We start from the raw sequence: 15,841 nt of genomic DNA, 5'->3' as shown, positions 1-15,841 counted from the left end.
CTTCCATCTTTCTCCCATTGTGCTGTTACCCGGCACAATGTGACCACGCACCTTCACAGTGACTCTCCGTTGCTATCTGTCTTTCAGCCTTTACTTCTCTCGCTCATGTCTTTCCGTCTTTCCTCCCACTCCCCTTTATCCTCAGGCTTTCTCGATGCCTCGCTGTTGAGCAGATGGATAATTATTTATTGACGACGTCGAGATGTCCTTCTCTTCAGAGGAGACATCGCCGCGGTCCCAGAAAACATTTATCTGTATTTTTAGATATTGGGATTTTGGTGTTAGTGTGGCCGCTTATGGGGATAGAGGTGGGAGAAGTACTCAGATCCAAGACTTGAGTTCAAGTAGAAGTACTCAGATCTTGTACTTAGTAAAAGTAGAAGTACTCAGATCTTGTACTTAGTAAAAGTAGAAGTACTCAGATATTGTACTTGAGTAAAAGTAGAAGTACTCTGATCTTGTACTTAGTAAAAGTAGAAGTACTCAGATATTGTACTTAGTAAAAGTAGAAGTACTCAGATCTTGTACTTAGTAGAAGTACTCAGATCTTGTACTTGAGTAAAAGTACTCAAATCTTGTACTTAGTAAAAGTAGAAGTACTAAATATTGTACTTGAGTAAAAGTAGAAGTACTCAGATCTTGTACTTAGTAAAAGTAGAAGTACTCAGATCCAAGACTTGAGTAAAAGTAGAAGTACTCAGATATTGTACTTGAGTACAAGTAGAAGTACGCAGGTCTTGTACTTGAGTAAAAGTAGAAGTACTCAGATCTTGTACTTGAGTAAAAGTAGAAGTACTCAGATCCAAGACTTGAGTAAAAGTAGAAGTACTCAGATATTGTACTTGAGTAAAAGTAGAAGTACTCAGATATTGTTCTTGAGTAAAAGTAGAAGTACTCGGATATTGTTCTTGATTAAAAGTAGAAGTACTCAGGTCTTGTACTTGAGTAAAAGTAGAAGTACTCAGATCTTGTACTTGAGTAAAAGTAGAACTACTCAGGTCTTGTACTTGAGTAAAAGTAGAAGTACTCAGATCTTGTACTTGAGTAAAAGTAGAAGTACTCAGATCCAAGACTTGAGTAAAAGTAGAAGTACTCAGATATTGTACTTGAGTAAAAGTAGAAGTACTCAGATATTGTTCTTGAGTAAAAGTAGAAGTACTCGGATATTGTTCTTGATTAAAAGTAGAAGTACTCAGGTCTTGTACTTGAGTAAAAGTAGAAGTACTCAGATCTTGTACTTGAGTAAAAGTAGAAGTACTCAGGTCTTGTACTTGAGTAAAAGTACTCAGATATTGTACTTGAGTAAAAGTAGAAGTACTCAGATATTATTCTTGAGTAAAAGTAGAAGTACTCAGATATTGTTCTTGAGTAAAAGTAGAAGTACTCAGATCTTGTACTTAGTAAAAGTAGAAGTACTCGGATATTGTTCTTGAGTACAAGTAGAAGTACTCAGGTCTTGTACTTGAGTAAAAGTAGAAGTACTCAGATCTTGTACTTGAGTAAAAGTACTCAGATATTGTACTTGAGTAAAAGTAGAAGTACTCAGATCTTGTTCTTGAGTAAAAGTAGAAGTACTCGGATATTGTTCTTGAGTAAAAGTAGAAGTACTCGGGTCTTGTTCTTGAGTAAAAGTAGAAGTACTTCTACTTTTACTCAAGTAGAAGTACTCAGGTCTTGTACTTGAGTAAAAGTAGAAGTACTCAGGTCTTGTACTTGAGTAAAAGTACTCAGATATTGTACTTGAGTAAAAGTAGAAGTACTCAGATATTGTTCTTGAGTAAAAGTAGAAGTACTCAGATATTGTTCTTGAGTAAAAGTAGAAGTACTCAGGTCTTGTACTTGAGTAAAAGTAGAAGTACTCAGGTCTTGTACTTGAGTAAAAGTAGAAGTACTCAGATATTGTACTTAGTAAAAGTAGAAGTACTCAGATCTTGTACTTAGTAGAAGTACTCAGATCTTGTACTTGAGTAAAAGTACTCAAATCTTGTACTTAGTAAAAGTAGAAGTACTAAATATTGTACTTGAGTAAAAGTAGAAGTACTCAGATCTTGTACTTAGTAAAAGTAGAAGTACTCGGATATTGTTCTTGAGTACAAGTAGAAGTACGCAGGTCTTGTACTTGAGTAAAAGTAGAAGTACTCAGATCTTGTACTTGAGTAAAAGTAGAAGTACTCAGATCCAAGACTTGAGTAAAAGTAGAAGTACTCAGATATTGTACTTGAGTAAAAGTACTCAGATATTGTACTTGAGTAAAAGTAGAAGTACTCAGATATGTTCTTGAGTAAAAGTAGAAGTACTCGGATATTGTTCTTGAGTAAAAGTAGAAGTACTCAGGTCTTGTACTTGAGTAAAAGTAGAAGTACTCAGATCTTGTACTTGAGTAAAAGTAGAAGTACTCAGGTCTTGTACTTGAGTAAAAGTAGAACTACTCAGGTCTTGTACTTGAGTAAAAGTAGAAGTACTTCTACTTTTACTCAAGTAGAAGTACTCAGGTCTTGTACTTGAGTAAAAGTAGAACTACTCAGGTCTTGTACTTGAGTAAAAGTAGAACTACTCAGGTCTTGTACTTGAGTAAAAGTAGAAGTACTTCTACTTTTACTCAAGTAGAAGTACTCAGGTCTTGTACTTGAGTAAAAGTAGAAGTACTCAGGTCTTGTACTTGAGTAAAAGTACTCAGATATTGTACTTGAGTAAAAGTAGAAGTACTCAGATATTATTCTTGAGTAAAAGTAGAAGTACTCAGATATTGTTCTTGAGTAAAAGTAGAAGTACTCAGATCTTGTACTTAGTAAAAGTAGAAGTACTCGGATATTGTTCTTGAGTACAAGTAGAAGTACTCAGATATTGTACTTGAGTAAAAGTAAAAGTACTCAGATCCAAGACTTGAGTAAAAGTAGAAGTACTCAGATCTTGTACTTGAGTAAAAGTACTCAGATATTGTACTTGAGTAAAAGTAGAAGTACTCAGATATTGTACTTGAGTAAAAGTAGAAGTACTCAGGTCTTGTACTTGAGTAAAAGTAGAAGTACTCAGATCTTGTACTTGAGTAAAAGTACTCAGATATTGTACTTGAGTAAAAGTAGAAGTACTCAGATATTGTTCTTGAGTAAAAGTAGAAGTACTCGGATATTGTTCTTGAGTAAAAGTAGAAGTACTCGGGTCTTGTACTTGAGTAAAAGTACTCAGATATTGTACTTGAGTAAAAGTAGAAGTACTCAGATATTGTTCTTGAGTAAAAGTAGAAGTACTCGGGTCTTGTACTTGAGTAAAAGTAGAAGTACTCAGATCTTGTACTTCAGTAAAAGTAGAAGTACTCGGGTCTTGTACATGCATTAAATAAGGCCCAGATTGTCCCATTCACCCAGTTGTGTATATATATATATATATTAAAACATGTAATGATTCGACACATTTTTTTTACTCTGCAGGATTATAATCTGTTTTCTATTGGAAAAAAAGTCTCCACATCTTCTCCTCTCTCCATCTTACTTTGTCACCAGTCTTGATTTACTTTCTCCACACGCTCCCTTATCATCTCTCACACACACACACACACACACACACACACACACACACACACACACACACACACACACACACACACACACACACACACACACACACACACACTTCATCTTGTTTACTTTGCGCCGCTCTCACACTCCAATTACGGTTTATCGCCATCACTTATCACTACACTACTCATCTGTATCTTTCCACGTCTTTCTTACGCACGCACGCACGCACACACACACACACACACACACACACACACACACACACACACACACACACAGCTCCATTGTGTCCTTTCTTCACAATGTTATCTCTACAGATCTACCCTTCTGTACTTGTCTTTCTCCATTCCCTGCCTCCTCAGATAACATCCCACGAGTCACCGATGACTCCATGCTTTGACCCTTCCTTCTGCTTTGTAAATTGGAGTGTGTGTACCTCGTTCCACAAAAAGCCCACTCCTCTAACAGGTCAGCCTCGTCTCCAACGGCTAGTTTTTAATCAGAGTGAATCGAAGTTCTTCTGCTCGTGGGAGGCTTTCCACTGCTGCAACTTTAAGGATAAATTAATACTTAGAATGGTCGATGGAAAAGGAAAGATATTAGATTTTTTTATTCCGACAAGCCAAGATCACAGCGAGGAACCAATGGAAAACCAAACAACTTGACTAGTAACATAAGAAAGACAGGAAGTTACCAAAGATTTAGCCACAAACTATTGAGTCTTTGAAATCGTCACAATCTCCTGTGAAAACGAAGCCTCCATTTATGTCAAAAAAGGAAGAAAGTTAACCAAAACGGGAAGAAGAAGATATCACTTTTGTTTTCCCAAGTATTCCCAAAGAGTGTCAATCGAGTTATTTGAGGTTGCTTTCCCCAGTAGTGGAAGAGAATAGAAAGCCTTTGTTGTCATTACAAAAAATATAGCATATTTTAGCATGTATAGCATGAAGCTACAAAGTGCATTAAAACGTTTTTTGTACAAGTCTTTTTATTTAATTATGGTGTACAGTAATCAATGCCATTTCATTTATATTGTAATATCACAGTATCAATCAATGTTTATTTATATAGCCCAATATCACAAATGTTACATTTGTCTCAGTGGTCTTCACAGTGTGTACAGAATATCAGTATGACAATACAGTACCACAGTACACTCACTAAACTCTCCCCTCCCTCCCTCCACCCGCAAAAAAATGCTTATCAATATAACTTAAACAACAGAGCCATGACAATAAACATACAACAAATAAATAAACCCACATTAAGGAAAACAAACAAATAATTATACAATACAGCAACAATATAGACAATGACAACACAACTAGTATTTCCGGCCGTCAGGAAGAATAGCCACAGAGTGCACCATTGGTCATATCTCAGATATATTTTCCAAATAAGAAAACGATGGCAACCACAGAGATTAAAACGTTTTTTAAAGTACTAATGAGTTGGTTAATTAAATGTATGTTGCACTTAAGATTTTTGGTGTAACAGCCTGGTGGCCCAGGGGTAAAAACAGTTTTTCAGTGTTTTAAAACTCCTGTATCTCCTGTCAGAAGGCAGGAGAGAGAACAGTGTGTAGCCTGGGTGGGAGAATGTGAAGCTGCCACAAGGATCTCACACACCAAACAAAACGGGACACACAGAGCCTAAATACCCACGCTAATTAACCCAACAAGACACAGGTGAGGGGGGAGGAGACGACACCAGGTGCACACAATCAACAGCAACAGACATGGGGAAAGGGAACGCTTTTCAAAATAAAACACGTGTGCAATATACAAAGCCCGAAGCCGTCTTTGTCACAGAGAAGTCTTTTTGAATAGTCTTGGCTCTGCTGAGACACCGGGAGCTGGAGATGTCTTCCATGGCAAATGTTGGAACCACCGTAAAGAAAAAACTGTTGAACCTAAATCCACTGTGCTTGTCTCCGATGCTGAAAGCTCTGAGGAAAACGGAGTAACGCTAATATACAATCCAATACACGTGTGTCCGTGTCCAGCAAGAGTGGACCAGGAACCTGGGAACTGAAGGTTTCTCTAAAAAAGTAATTTCACAAACAAAGAAAGCAATCATTTCCATTCACTCATCCACGATCATTTCATACACATCCCCATCCATCAGGAGGCAGACCATGTCCCTGTAGTTGGTTATCCTTGGCATGCCTGGGGTTTAAATGTGTTTGGGGTTTTTTGTACTGTCAAAAAAATATGTTCTTTTACTTTTTTCCCTGAAAGCCAAACGCTTTTCCCCAAAGTTGTGTTTGCACTTTAATTGGATGATATTGTCTATAGCACACAATGAAGCCCACGAGCTTAAATTGCATAAAACACCATATACTCTCACATTTGTTTCCTTAGCGATGTGAAAGTGCAGATGTAATGGTGTGTGTGTGTGTGAGACACACAACGTGTTGAGACTGCGGTTGGGCTCGTCACCTCTCAGAGCTCCTGTGGCAGGTCAATTACAGTAAATTGCAGCCTTTTTTCTCCTTATTATTTCTCTAAATTATTCCGGCTGCTAAAATGGTAAAAGTGGAATAGAGCGACCGCTGAGGCCGCTGCACAAAAAGTGTCTGAATGCTTTTTCTCCTGATGTCTGCCTTAATGATTGGCCTCCATCACACCAATCACGTTGTTACGAAATGTTTTCTGGTTATTCTTTTTGGCGGCTTCCAAACCTCTGCTTGTTGGGTTTGATGGATGGATGGATAGATGGGTGGGTAGGTAGATAGATGGATGGATGGGTGGGTAGATAGATAGATGGATGGATAGATGGGTGGGTAGATAGATAGATAGATGGATGGATGGGTGGGTAGATGGATAGATATACAGATAGATGGATGGATGGGTGGGTAGATAGATATATGGATGGATAGGTAGATAGATAGATGGATGGACATATAGATATATGGATGGATAGGTAGATGGATGGATGGGTAGATAGATAGATATACAGGTAGGTAGGTAGATAGATGGATGGATGGATGGATGGGTAGATGGACATATATATATATATACAGATAGATAGGTAGATGGATGGATGGGTAGATAGATGGATGGATGGACATATAGATATATGGATGGATAGGTAGATGGATAGATAGATAGATAGGTGGTTGGCTGGGTAGATAGATAGATAGATACTAGATAGGTGGATGGATGGCTGGGTAGATAGATAGATAGGTGGTTGGAGACTCTATTTAAGTAGTAAAATGTAAATATAATAATATATATCCTGGGAGGTAGTGTCAGTAGGTTGTAATATTACTAACCTTCTGGTCCAGAAGACTCGGTACACACTGACTTTGTTGATGTGTGTGTCTTCATTTTGTTTGTCCTTGTGTGTGTTTGTAGGAAGAAGTGGAGAACACTCTGAACACTCGGCGCAAAGCAACGCCGAAGCTCACCGCACACAAAGAGGAGGTGAGAAACACACAGGCGTCAAACACATGCATAAACATGGTAATGTGCTCCGATACTCAGGCGTTAACATAAATAATTCATAGTTAGCTCGTCAATGTAGCACAACGTACTAACGGAGAATACTGACTCATCATGGTGTCGCTCTCTAATAACTGGAAGTCATCGAGCCTTCTGTCTGTGGCTTTTATACTAAATCATCTGGTAGCTTCTTCTATAATATGGGACGGTAATTTTCCGTATTGATTTTGATTCGTGTAAAACAGATCTCGATCAAAAATGGATTCTACTGTGTGCACGATTTTCAGATCAGACAAACCCTGAGCTGAATTGCCAAAAGCAAATATATATTTACCTCTGACAGTTTGTCGTTCATGTGAGATTAATCTCCCGTCTTCTGTTGTGTCAATCAATCGTGAGAAAAAGGCCTGGAGACACGAGCTAATGATTTCTGGTGTTTAATTGCGAGAAAACCATCCAATATAATCTCTTTATGCAGTCACAGATATTACAGCACCTCAAATCGTTCACATATTGACTCCAAACCTGCTTTATGGACAATATGCCTCCTATATTTATTAGACTAATGTTCTCACTGCAGCTGGGTCAGTATAACTTTGCCGTTCTTAGAAATCCAGACCCAGATACATGTTTATTTAACACCACTCATTACAATATGTAAGACATACATTCATGGATAATATCATAATAGTTTATATATTTAGTTTCAACTGGAATACCTTCGCCTGTCATGTTTTATTACGCTCGTACTGTAATCCACATGTGGATGCTAACGTGCTAACGGTTTCTCTCTGTCTGGGATCAGACTTCTTCCCCTCAGGGCAGAAAGGAAGGAGCGCTGCAGAAGATCGGAGACTTTCTGCAGTGCTCTCCAACGCTGCTGGGATCCAAAGGTCAGTGAGGCTACTTGTACAGGGTGTCCGCGGGGTCTTAAAAAGTATTAAAAGTTGATAAATCAATTTAGCGAAAATTAAGGCTATTAAAAAGTATTAAACGGCATTTTCCAAGGTATTAAGAAAGTCCACAGCAACGACAACATGAAACACGCTTTAATTTACTGAAACAACATGTCGGGAAAACCCCTCAAGGTGGCGGGGGGGGGGGGGGGGTTTATCTGCTGGTGGACTACCTGAGAGATATACAGCAGGAGAACACGCCGTCCACCGCGGAGAATAAACAGAAGGGCAACCATGACAACCATACTCCGGGGTCTTCTTCGCTGCTTTTGGTGTATTTTGTGGCGGCAGCAGCGCCACTTACAGGCCTGGCATATGTACTACAGCGTTTCCAGCATTTCCAGCGGTCTAGTGTGAACGGACACGTTAATGAATCGAATGCGTGTGTATGTGTTTTACTGTATGCGTCCTCGTGGGGCCGGGGTCTAAGCCAAACTATATCCGGTCACAGAGATCTGCTTTTTTAAAGTAAGGTCAACACATATCGACCCTAAATATAGACTATAAGAACGAGAAAAGTCTTAACATATTTATTGTTTTTTGTAAACATATGACAAATGTGTGAGGGCGATGACGTCAGAGCATCGTCCGATGTGCCGGGCTTGGCCCCGGACAGCCCCAGCCCAATTGAACCCCTGGGTATTTGTGAGGGAGCTCCTATATGGCATTACCCCGCTGAAGCTCATGAAGTTTAATATATTTCATAGTTCAAAGTTTTGTCAATTGTTTTGTTTATTGGTCAAATACTGGTTTCTACTGGTTTCTGATGAGTTCTACTGGAATGAAAGAGCACAGAAGCAACAAAGCAGCATATACTGCATTAACCCTGACCTTCACAGAGAGGTTGAAGGTCATGTGGAGAGGAGGCTTCAGTAGTCTGTCTGCACTCTGTTTAGTTGAGCTATCTTACAATCAATATAGTAAATGTGAGGTAAAGTGTCGCCAATGTAACCGGTTAGAACTCGAAGTTGCGATGAGGTCTTAAAATGTATGGAAAGGGTCTTAAAAAAGGTCTTAAAAGGTATTAAATTTGACTTCAGGATTCCTGCATATACCCTGTTGTATAAGAAGGTGTCAAAATAACTATAATTTCTCGGGAAGAGTTGGGGTAAAGGAAGTCATAAAACAGGTCGAAAAAGCGTTTTGAAGGTCAGAGACAGTAAAATAGGGAAATGTGTGTCTGGGGATGAAACTCCAGCTGGACCACATGGTATGTTCTTATTCTTCTTGCATACGTATTCCATTACAGCAGCACAATCTAGCGGCTCTTAGTATGGACACATATTGGAATGTGTTGCTGCACAGGTCGCCTTTAGCTCTCTTAAGAGATGGGTGATGTCTGTACTTACAATAAACAGAATTCTAGGGTATCATGAGTATTTTCTGCTGTTTTATACTATATTTTAGTTTGTTTGTCTAAGTGAACACCTTGTGCATCAAGAACACTTGTTAGGGCATGATTTAATAATGAATAGGTTATACAGTACAAAATACCACGTACTGTCCGCCCGCCCATGCAACCCTGTGGCAGTTTACTTATGTAGGTTCTTTGGGGTGCCAGTCAGGTCTCTCTCCTGACGTTTCAGATTCGGCTAGTCAGTTTTAGTCAGTCAGCACAAAGGTGTATACATCTCACTGCAAACACCCAACATTGAATGACATTAGAAAATATAAGAAAGGACACAACTCAAAATCATAATCACAAATAGCAAGTGTATTTTTGAATACCCCACAAACCATCAAACAATTCGTCTTCCCACAGTTCAATGTTAAATCCAAAACTTCGGGTTTTCTTCAAAATAAATAAAACGGTCAATTACCACGGGAGAATGTCAGTCATTTTTAGCAATCCAGTCGGTTTTGAGAATCCAGTCCTGGTTTTTAAGGTGGTTGGGAGATGAGCGGCTCCTTTCAGTTTAGTAAACAATAATCCGGGAACGTGAAGCGACAGAAGGGTATGGTGACGGTGGATCAGACAAACGGTAACACGGACTTTAAACAAACTAACTGCCGGTTTCTAAACATCCCTCTTGCTGCACACACCTTTCCCTTCCTGCTCCGTCTAACTACCGTACTTTTCGGACTATAAGCCGCGACTTTTTTCCCCATTTTTTTTGTACAGCTAACGGCCACTAGGGGACCTCCTACATCTATGGATTCTACAGGTAAAATTAACCACCTTAACTCTATGGGCTCTAGGACCGGTCCGCGCCCGCCACCTTTAAGCGGCGGGCTCTATGACCGGTCCGCGCCCGCCACCTTTAAGCGGCGGGCTCCAGCAGGAAAAGCTGGAGGCCGGAAAAGAGTGAGACAGGTAGCGCGCCAAAGTAAAAGTGGAACCGAGAGACAGAACGAGAGCAAGACACACGGACAATTTAGCTGCTGCGGCGTATATGCAGCTTTATAGTCCGAAAAGTACGGTAAATAGGGGGAAAAGGAAATGGAGGCGCCAACCAACAGCGAATCACTGGCTGGGTGGGCGTTACCGTGAGTGACTACCGGTCACATAAACACCGGTTGTTACAACCCCATGTAAAATGTTCTAGAGCCGCCACTGATCCTCCGTATTACATTGTTTAGTCCTGTTGGCAATACTTTGAGAGAATCTACATTAACCAGCTGTTGCAAGAAATTACCGGGTCTTTTTTTAAAGGTTTTTAAACCATATATCAGTGAAAGACAAAGTGACGGGCCGATTTTTGTCTATTCACGTTTTTGCATCGACTTGAAATGTAATCGTTAGAAAAATGGTGTGTGCACGCACCATAATATCTCTAATATGCAAAATCCCTACCTTTTAACTATAAATACTACAATTCACACTCTTTCTTTAGATATGTGTACAATTTGTAAACCGTACCAGCTACTTCAGTGCTTATATGGTCACGCTACTTCTTGCCTTTTCTTATAATATGCAAGACTGCTCTATATTCTGTCAGTGCTTTTGCTGCTGTAACGCTGTAAACTTTCTCTCTGCCAAACATATAAAGGATTTATACCTCACACACACACACACATAAAATCTCCAAAGCTTTTCCTCATATTTACAGTAAATCCTCCCCGATGCATTTGCATTCATTCACCTTCAGCCGTACTGATAACACCCCGGAGGCAATGGCAGAGCCCAGATGGGTCTTTAGGATTTTGTAAAGTTCACATCACAGTTTTTTTGCAGAAACTCAACTCGAGACACACGAGGAGAGGCTCTTTCTCTCGGTCGGTTAATTATCCCCCCGGGGTTTTTCAGACAAGGGTGAAGCCTTTTCCTGCCATCTCATCATCCTGTCTCTCTTCCTGCTGCTCGCTTCTTCCTACTCTACTGGACTTCTTGCAACGCCTTTTCTTTCTTAATCTTTTGCTTTTCCCTCCATCGCTCGTTCCCCTTTTCACTGTATATCAGTATGTAGTGTCTACTTTAAAGAGTCCTCTCCTGCTGATGTTCAGGTGTATATCAGTATGTAGTGTCTCTACTTTAAAGAGTCCTCTCCTGCTGATGTTCAGGTGTATATCAGTATGTAGTGTCTCTACTTTAAAGAGTCCTCTCCTGCTGATGTTCAGGTGTATATCAGTATGTAGTGTCTCTACTTTAAAGAGTCCTCTCCTGCTGATGTTCAGGTGTATATCAGTATGTAGTGTCTACTTTAAAGAGTCCTCTCCTGCTGATGTTCAGGTGTATATCAGTATGTAGTGTCTCTACTTTAAAGAGTCCTCTCCTGGTGATGTTCAGGTGTATATCAGTATGTAGTGCCTCTACTTTAAAGAGTCCTCTCCTGCTGATGTTCAGGTGTATATCAGTATGTAGTGTCTCTACTTTAAAGAGTCCTCTCCTGCTGATGTTCAGGTGTATATCAGTATGTAGTGTCTCTACTTTAAAGAGTCCTCTCCTGCTGATGTTCAGGTGTATATCAGTATGTAGTGTCTCTACTTTAAAGAGTCTTCTGTCTGTTTCTCTGCAGCTAAGAAGATGATGAGTCTGGTGAGCGGTCGTGGTGACTTAGAATCAGCTTCCTCCTCGTCTTCATCGCTCATCCTGAGACTCAAGAAGAGCAAAAGGAAACTGTACAGACCTGAGATCTCCTCCCCGATGGACATGCCCTCACTTCCAGTAAGAGTCGTTGTTCTTCAGCTCATCATGACACAAACACATTCTGAGGCTAAAGTCTGAATTCTGATCAATTTCAATTTCATATTTTTATTCTGAAAATCTCTGAATTCTGAGACTAAAAGTTAAATGCTGTTTTTTATGGGTTTTATTCTGAAATATTTATTTTTATGTAATTTCGGTTTTTGTCTTTCTTCTCTGAATACTGAAAATGGATTCAGAAAAAATAAACTCAACAATTAAATCAGATTAATTTTTTTATGAATTCTGACTTTAATCTCAGAAAGAAAGAAAAAATCCAGAATTCAATTTTTCTGGATGAAAATCCCAGAATTCCGAAACAATTCATATTTATTCTTAATGAAATATATATTTTGTTCTTTCGGAAAATACCAGTAACATTTAAATATGGGGTGGACTGTCCCGTGTAGCAACATGTTATGCTACTGTGTACCAGCCGCAGTCTTTTAGTTTTTCAACTTTCATTCGCTTTCTCCTGGACCTGCAATCCAACGCCACTTCCTACTCAGCGTCTTGATGAGATTCATCAGGGGCTTCACGGTTCATTTTGTGTGTTTTAAAATGTTCCAAAAAGATTCCCAACGTCGCAATAGAGTGGTGCCGTGACGAGTCCTAAAACCTGGAAGTGAGTCAGCATTTCTCCACTTCCTGTTCCCTGGTCTCAGAGCCAATGGGATCTCTCCATCTGATTTTGGAAAACATCTGGAACTAAGGTCTGAGGTTAAGACACGTTGAAGAGACGGATCACGTTTTGTTCTACGACATTAAATCATCAGCAGGGACCCCGCTGGTGATTTCTGAAGAGTTGACGTGTCTGAGAAACGATGGTTGATACCAAGCGGCTGAACAGGACTACAGAAGTCGTGGAGGTCGTTGTACGTCATTACGCCGAACACGTAAACACTCCTCACATGTCCCTTTCACACAAACGCGTTTTCAGCTCCGGCTCGGAGCTGAAGCCTGAGAAGTACCGGTTTTTCCTGTTCACACCGCAGAGGCGCCGCCTCTTAGCTCCGGAATCCGGTTCACTTCCAGCTCCAAATAATTGTCGGTCTAGAGGCAAGAGCTTCGGAGCTAAGAGGCGGCGTCGCTTACGTCGGGGCAGGGGCAGATTCGTCGTTGAAGTAGATGCTGAAGACCACAAAGAAGTCTTGCATTTCGCGTGTGATGTTTGTAAAGTCGTCCGATGCCTTCCATGTCGTTTTGTAAGAGGATAACCAAAGCGAACAGCGCTTCAATACAATCGGCCATTGTTGTTGTCGATGTGAGGGATTTCCGCGGTTTGGATTTTATGAAGCAGGCACGTAGACGGTGACGTCATGACGCAGCAGCGGCAGCGCTGGGCGGTGTGAGCAGAGCGCGAGCAGAAAAGGGAATCCGGAGCTGAACCAGAAAAGCTCCCGCTCGGAGCTAGAAAGGGAAAGCCGCAGAAGTTAGTTTCTGTTCTGCTTGAAAGCAAGTCCCTGCCTCCTGCAAAGTGTTCAAACAAAAGCTTCAACTCGTTCCATCTAGAATCTGTGTGTTTGAATATGGATCTGAAGTCGGCGTGACGTTGAAGTCGTGCTGCTGGACTCGCCTGTAGCTCCTTTATAGCATAACGTTAGCATTTAGCTTCTGGACATTAGAGTTATAATTAGAACATGATAAAAGTAGACATGTGGAGATTATCCGGCTGAACAAAACGTGCATTCATCAAACAGGTTCGTTTTCCACAGATCTTATTTCCAGCTATTTTCCTAAATCCTGGAGAAACCCTTTGCTTTTTTGTCGAGGGAACCGGCAGCTTCCTTCGGGGTGAATACGTCATCCCTGCACCGCTCTATTATCCCATTTGAATAGTTGATTGCTCGCCGTGATAAGCCCACCAGCCGTGTGTGTGTCTCTGTGTTCGTAGACCTACAGTTTGATCACAAAACACACTTTTAACAATCCTTTCCTCTTCACAGATAATCAGCAGAAGGTCGGAGGAGAAAGAGAGCGACCATCAGATCATCAAGAGACGTCTTCGCACGCGGACGCCTAAACATTGAGCCTCCTTATGTACTCGCACTCTGACCAGATGAAGGAAGCATTAGGCTATCTTCTTAATTTATATTTAATCTAAAAAGCGCATATTTGAATAGTTAAATAGGGAGGTTTTAGAAGAGGTAGAATCACTAACTGGTTATAAGGTTAAAGAATGTTCTCACTGATCAAAGCACTCGCTGATGAAGATGTTTTACAGAATGCCGGTTTATTACTTTACAATACTTATAAGGAATTCTACGTTTACCTGTTTATCATTTACACCTTTCTCTTAACTCTTATGTGCAATCGTCTTATCCTAATGTGTGGTTGTGCTGGAGTCTAGTTGCTTTTTGTTAGGTTCCTTCCAACCTCACTGAATGCTTCTGTGAACGGCAGGAAAACACTGATTTTACTTTCTAGAATAATCAAAGCTGCTATTAGAGCTCCGGGAAGTTCACATTGTTTAACGTTTGTCCCAACGGTTTAGATGAGACGTTTCGAGAAGAGGATTAAGGCCACATTTTTTTTAGATCTGACCAAAAAGTGAATTCTGGGAAAAGTCAGATTTCTTTTTCTAAGAATTGAAAAAAGAAACTCGGATTTAAAGTCGAAATGTTTCCTCTTTTTTTTTTCAAATGTTCTTTTTGTATAACCGTTCATATAGGACGTTTGTTTTGAAACCCAACACTCTTGATTTTGTCTCGGAATTAAAATTGAGTGACTTTTTTTTCAGATCTGAGAAAAAAGTCACCGTCAGATATAAAAAAGTCCACATCTGGCTCTTCCGTACAAGTTAGATATTCGAGACGCTGTGTTATATGTTGTATCTATCTGTACATCAACACGACTAACTGAACTCTCACTGCACTTTATTCTTTATTTCTAACAAACTTGGCCCTGAACCAGGAGCTAAATCCTCTTTGTTTTACTGAAACTCGTTTCTTCAGCTTTAGAGCGCTGAGTGTTTTTGTTTCTCGCTGAAGGACAGCCGAGAGCTCCTGAGGTTCATCACAACATTCCGTCTGAAATTGTGCACTTTTCTCTTGATTGGTATTGTCATCATGTTTTCCTCCTTTTTGAAACCTTGTTCTCAAAGTCTTATCAGTCATTAAAATACGAGACTGCTTCTAATATATCTGCGTTTGTTTCTTTATTGCCACAAGTCATAAACTAATTACTGTTTTTTATACACACACACATTATCCCACTAGTTTCTAGAAAGATATAGTTTGAGTACTGAGGCACTGATTTATAAGATATATCAATTATCTAGAGAAAAAATGACGCCTGTATACAGGGCCGGTTCAGAGGCGGTTGGTGCTCATCCTAATGTTCGGCCTTGATGTAACAACAGTCATAAAGTCAAGGTAACACCCTTTTCACCCCGGTTACACGTTTCATTTGCCCCGTACGGTGGGATGAAAGTGGGGGGTGTCGCCCTCAGCTCGGAGCCAAAGTGCGCGGGAGAGAGAGAGGGTACACCGGTACCGGCGCTGTTGTTATTAGCACCTGGTGCTAGCTGCGCTAACGGATATAAGAAGAAGATGTTTCTACAACCAGGGTGGAGGAGAGCTCTCCTGTCCGACTGAGAGGCTCAGTGAGGTAAAGGACTCTCTGCGTTTAGATAGTTCACTTTAGTCCAAGTTATCTCAGTGGGTCTCAACACATGTAGAAATATTTCCAAGGCACTCCTTTATAATCATCGCCAGATAAAATCTTGCCTATGAGCAGCAAATTGTCTAGAACAGTGGTTCTCAACTGGTGGGTCCGTTTCGAGTGGGTCGCGGATGA

General features: G+C 40.3%; 1 protein-coding gene across 1 annotated transcript in view; it reads left to right on the top strand.

Annotated features, from left to right (window-relative positions):
* kif20ba (kinesin family member 20Ba) overlaps positions 1 to 15,183 on the top strand; it is a 91,741-nt gene extending 76,558 nt beyond the window's left edge. The window contains exons 28-31 of the mRNA XM_071205613.1: positions 6,878 to 6,946; positions 7,770 to 7,857; positions 11,877 to 12,025; positions 13,990 to 15,183. Coding sequence (XP_071061714.1) covers positions 6,878 to 6,946; positions 7,770 to 7,857; positions 11,877 to 12,025; positions 13,990 to 14,073 — 390 coding nt within the window. The 3' untranslated portion in view covers positions 14,074 to 15,183. The remainder of the gene's footprint in view (positions 1 to 6,877; positions 6,947 to 7,769; positions 7,858 to 11,876; positions 12,026 to 13,989) is intronic.
* Positions 15,184 to 15,841: the final 658 nt, after the last annotated feature.

This window comes from Pseudochaenichthys georgianus, chromosome 15, assembly GCF_902827115.2.
Source record: "Pseudochaenichthys georgianus chromosome 15, fPseGeo1.2, whole genome shotgun sequence".
Taxonomy (NCBI): domain Eukaryota; kingdom Metazoa; phylum Chordata; class Actinopteri; order Perciformes; family Channichthyidae; genus Pseudochaenichthys; species Pseudochaenichthys georgianus.
The sequence above is the reverse complement of the archived record's forward strand: the minus strand, read 5'-3'. Positions and strand labels throughout refer to the sequence as shown.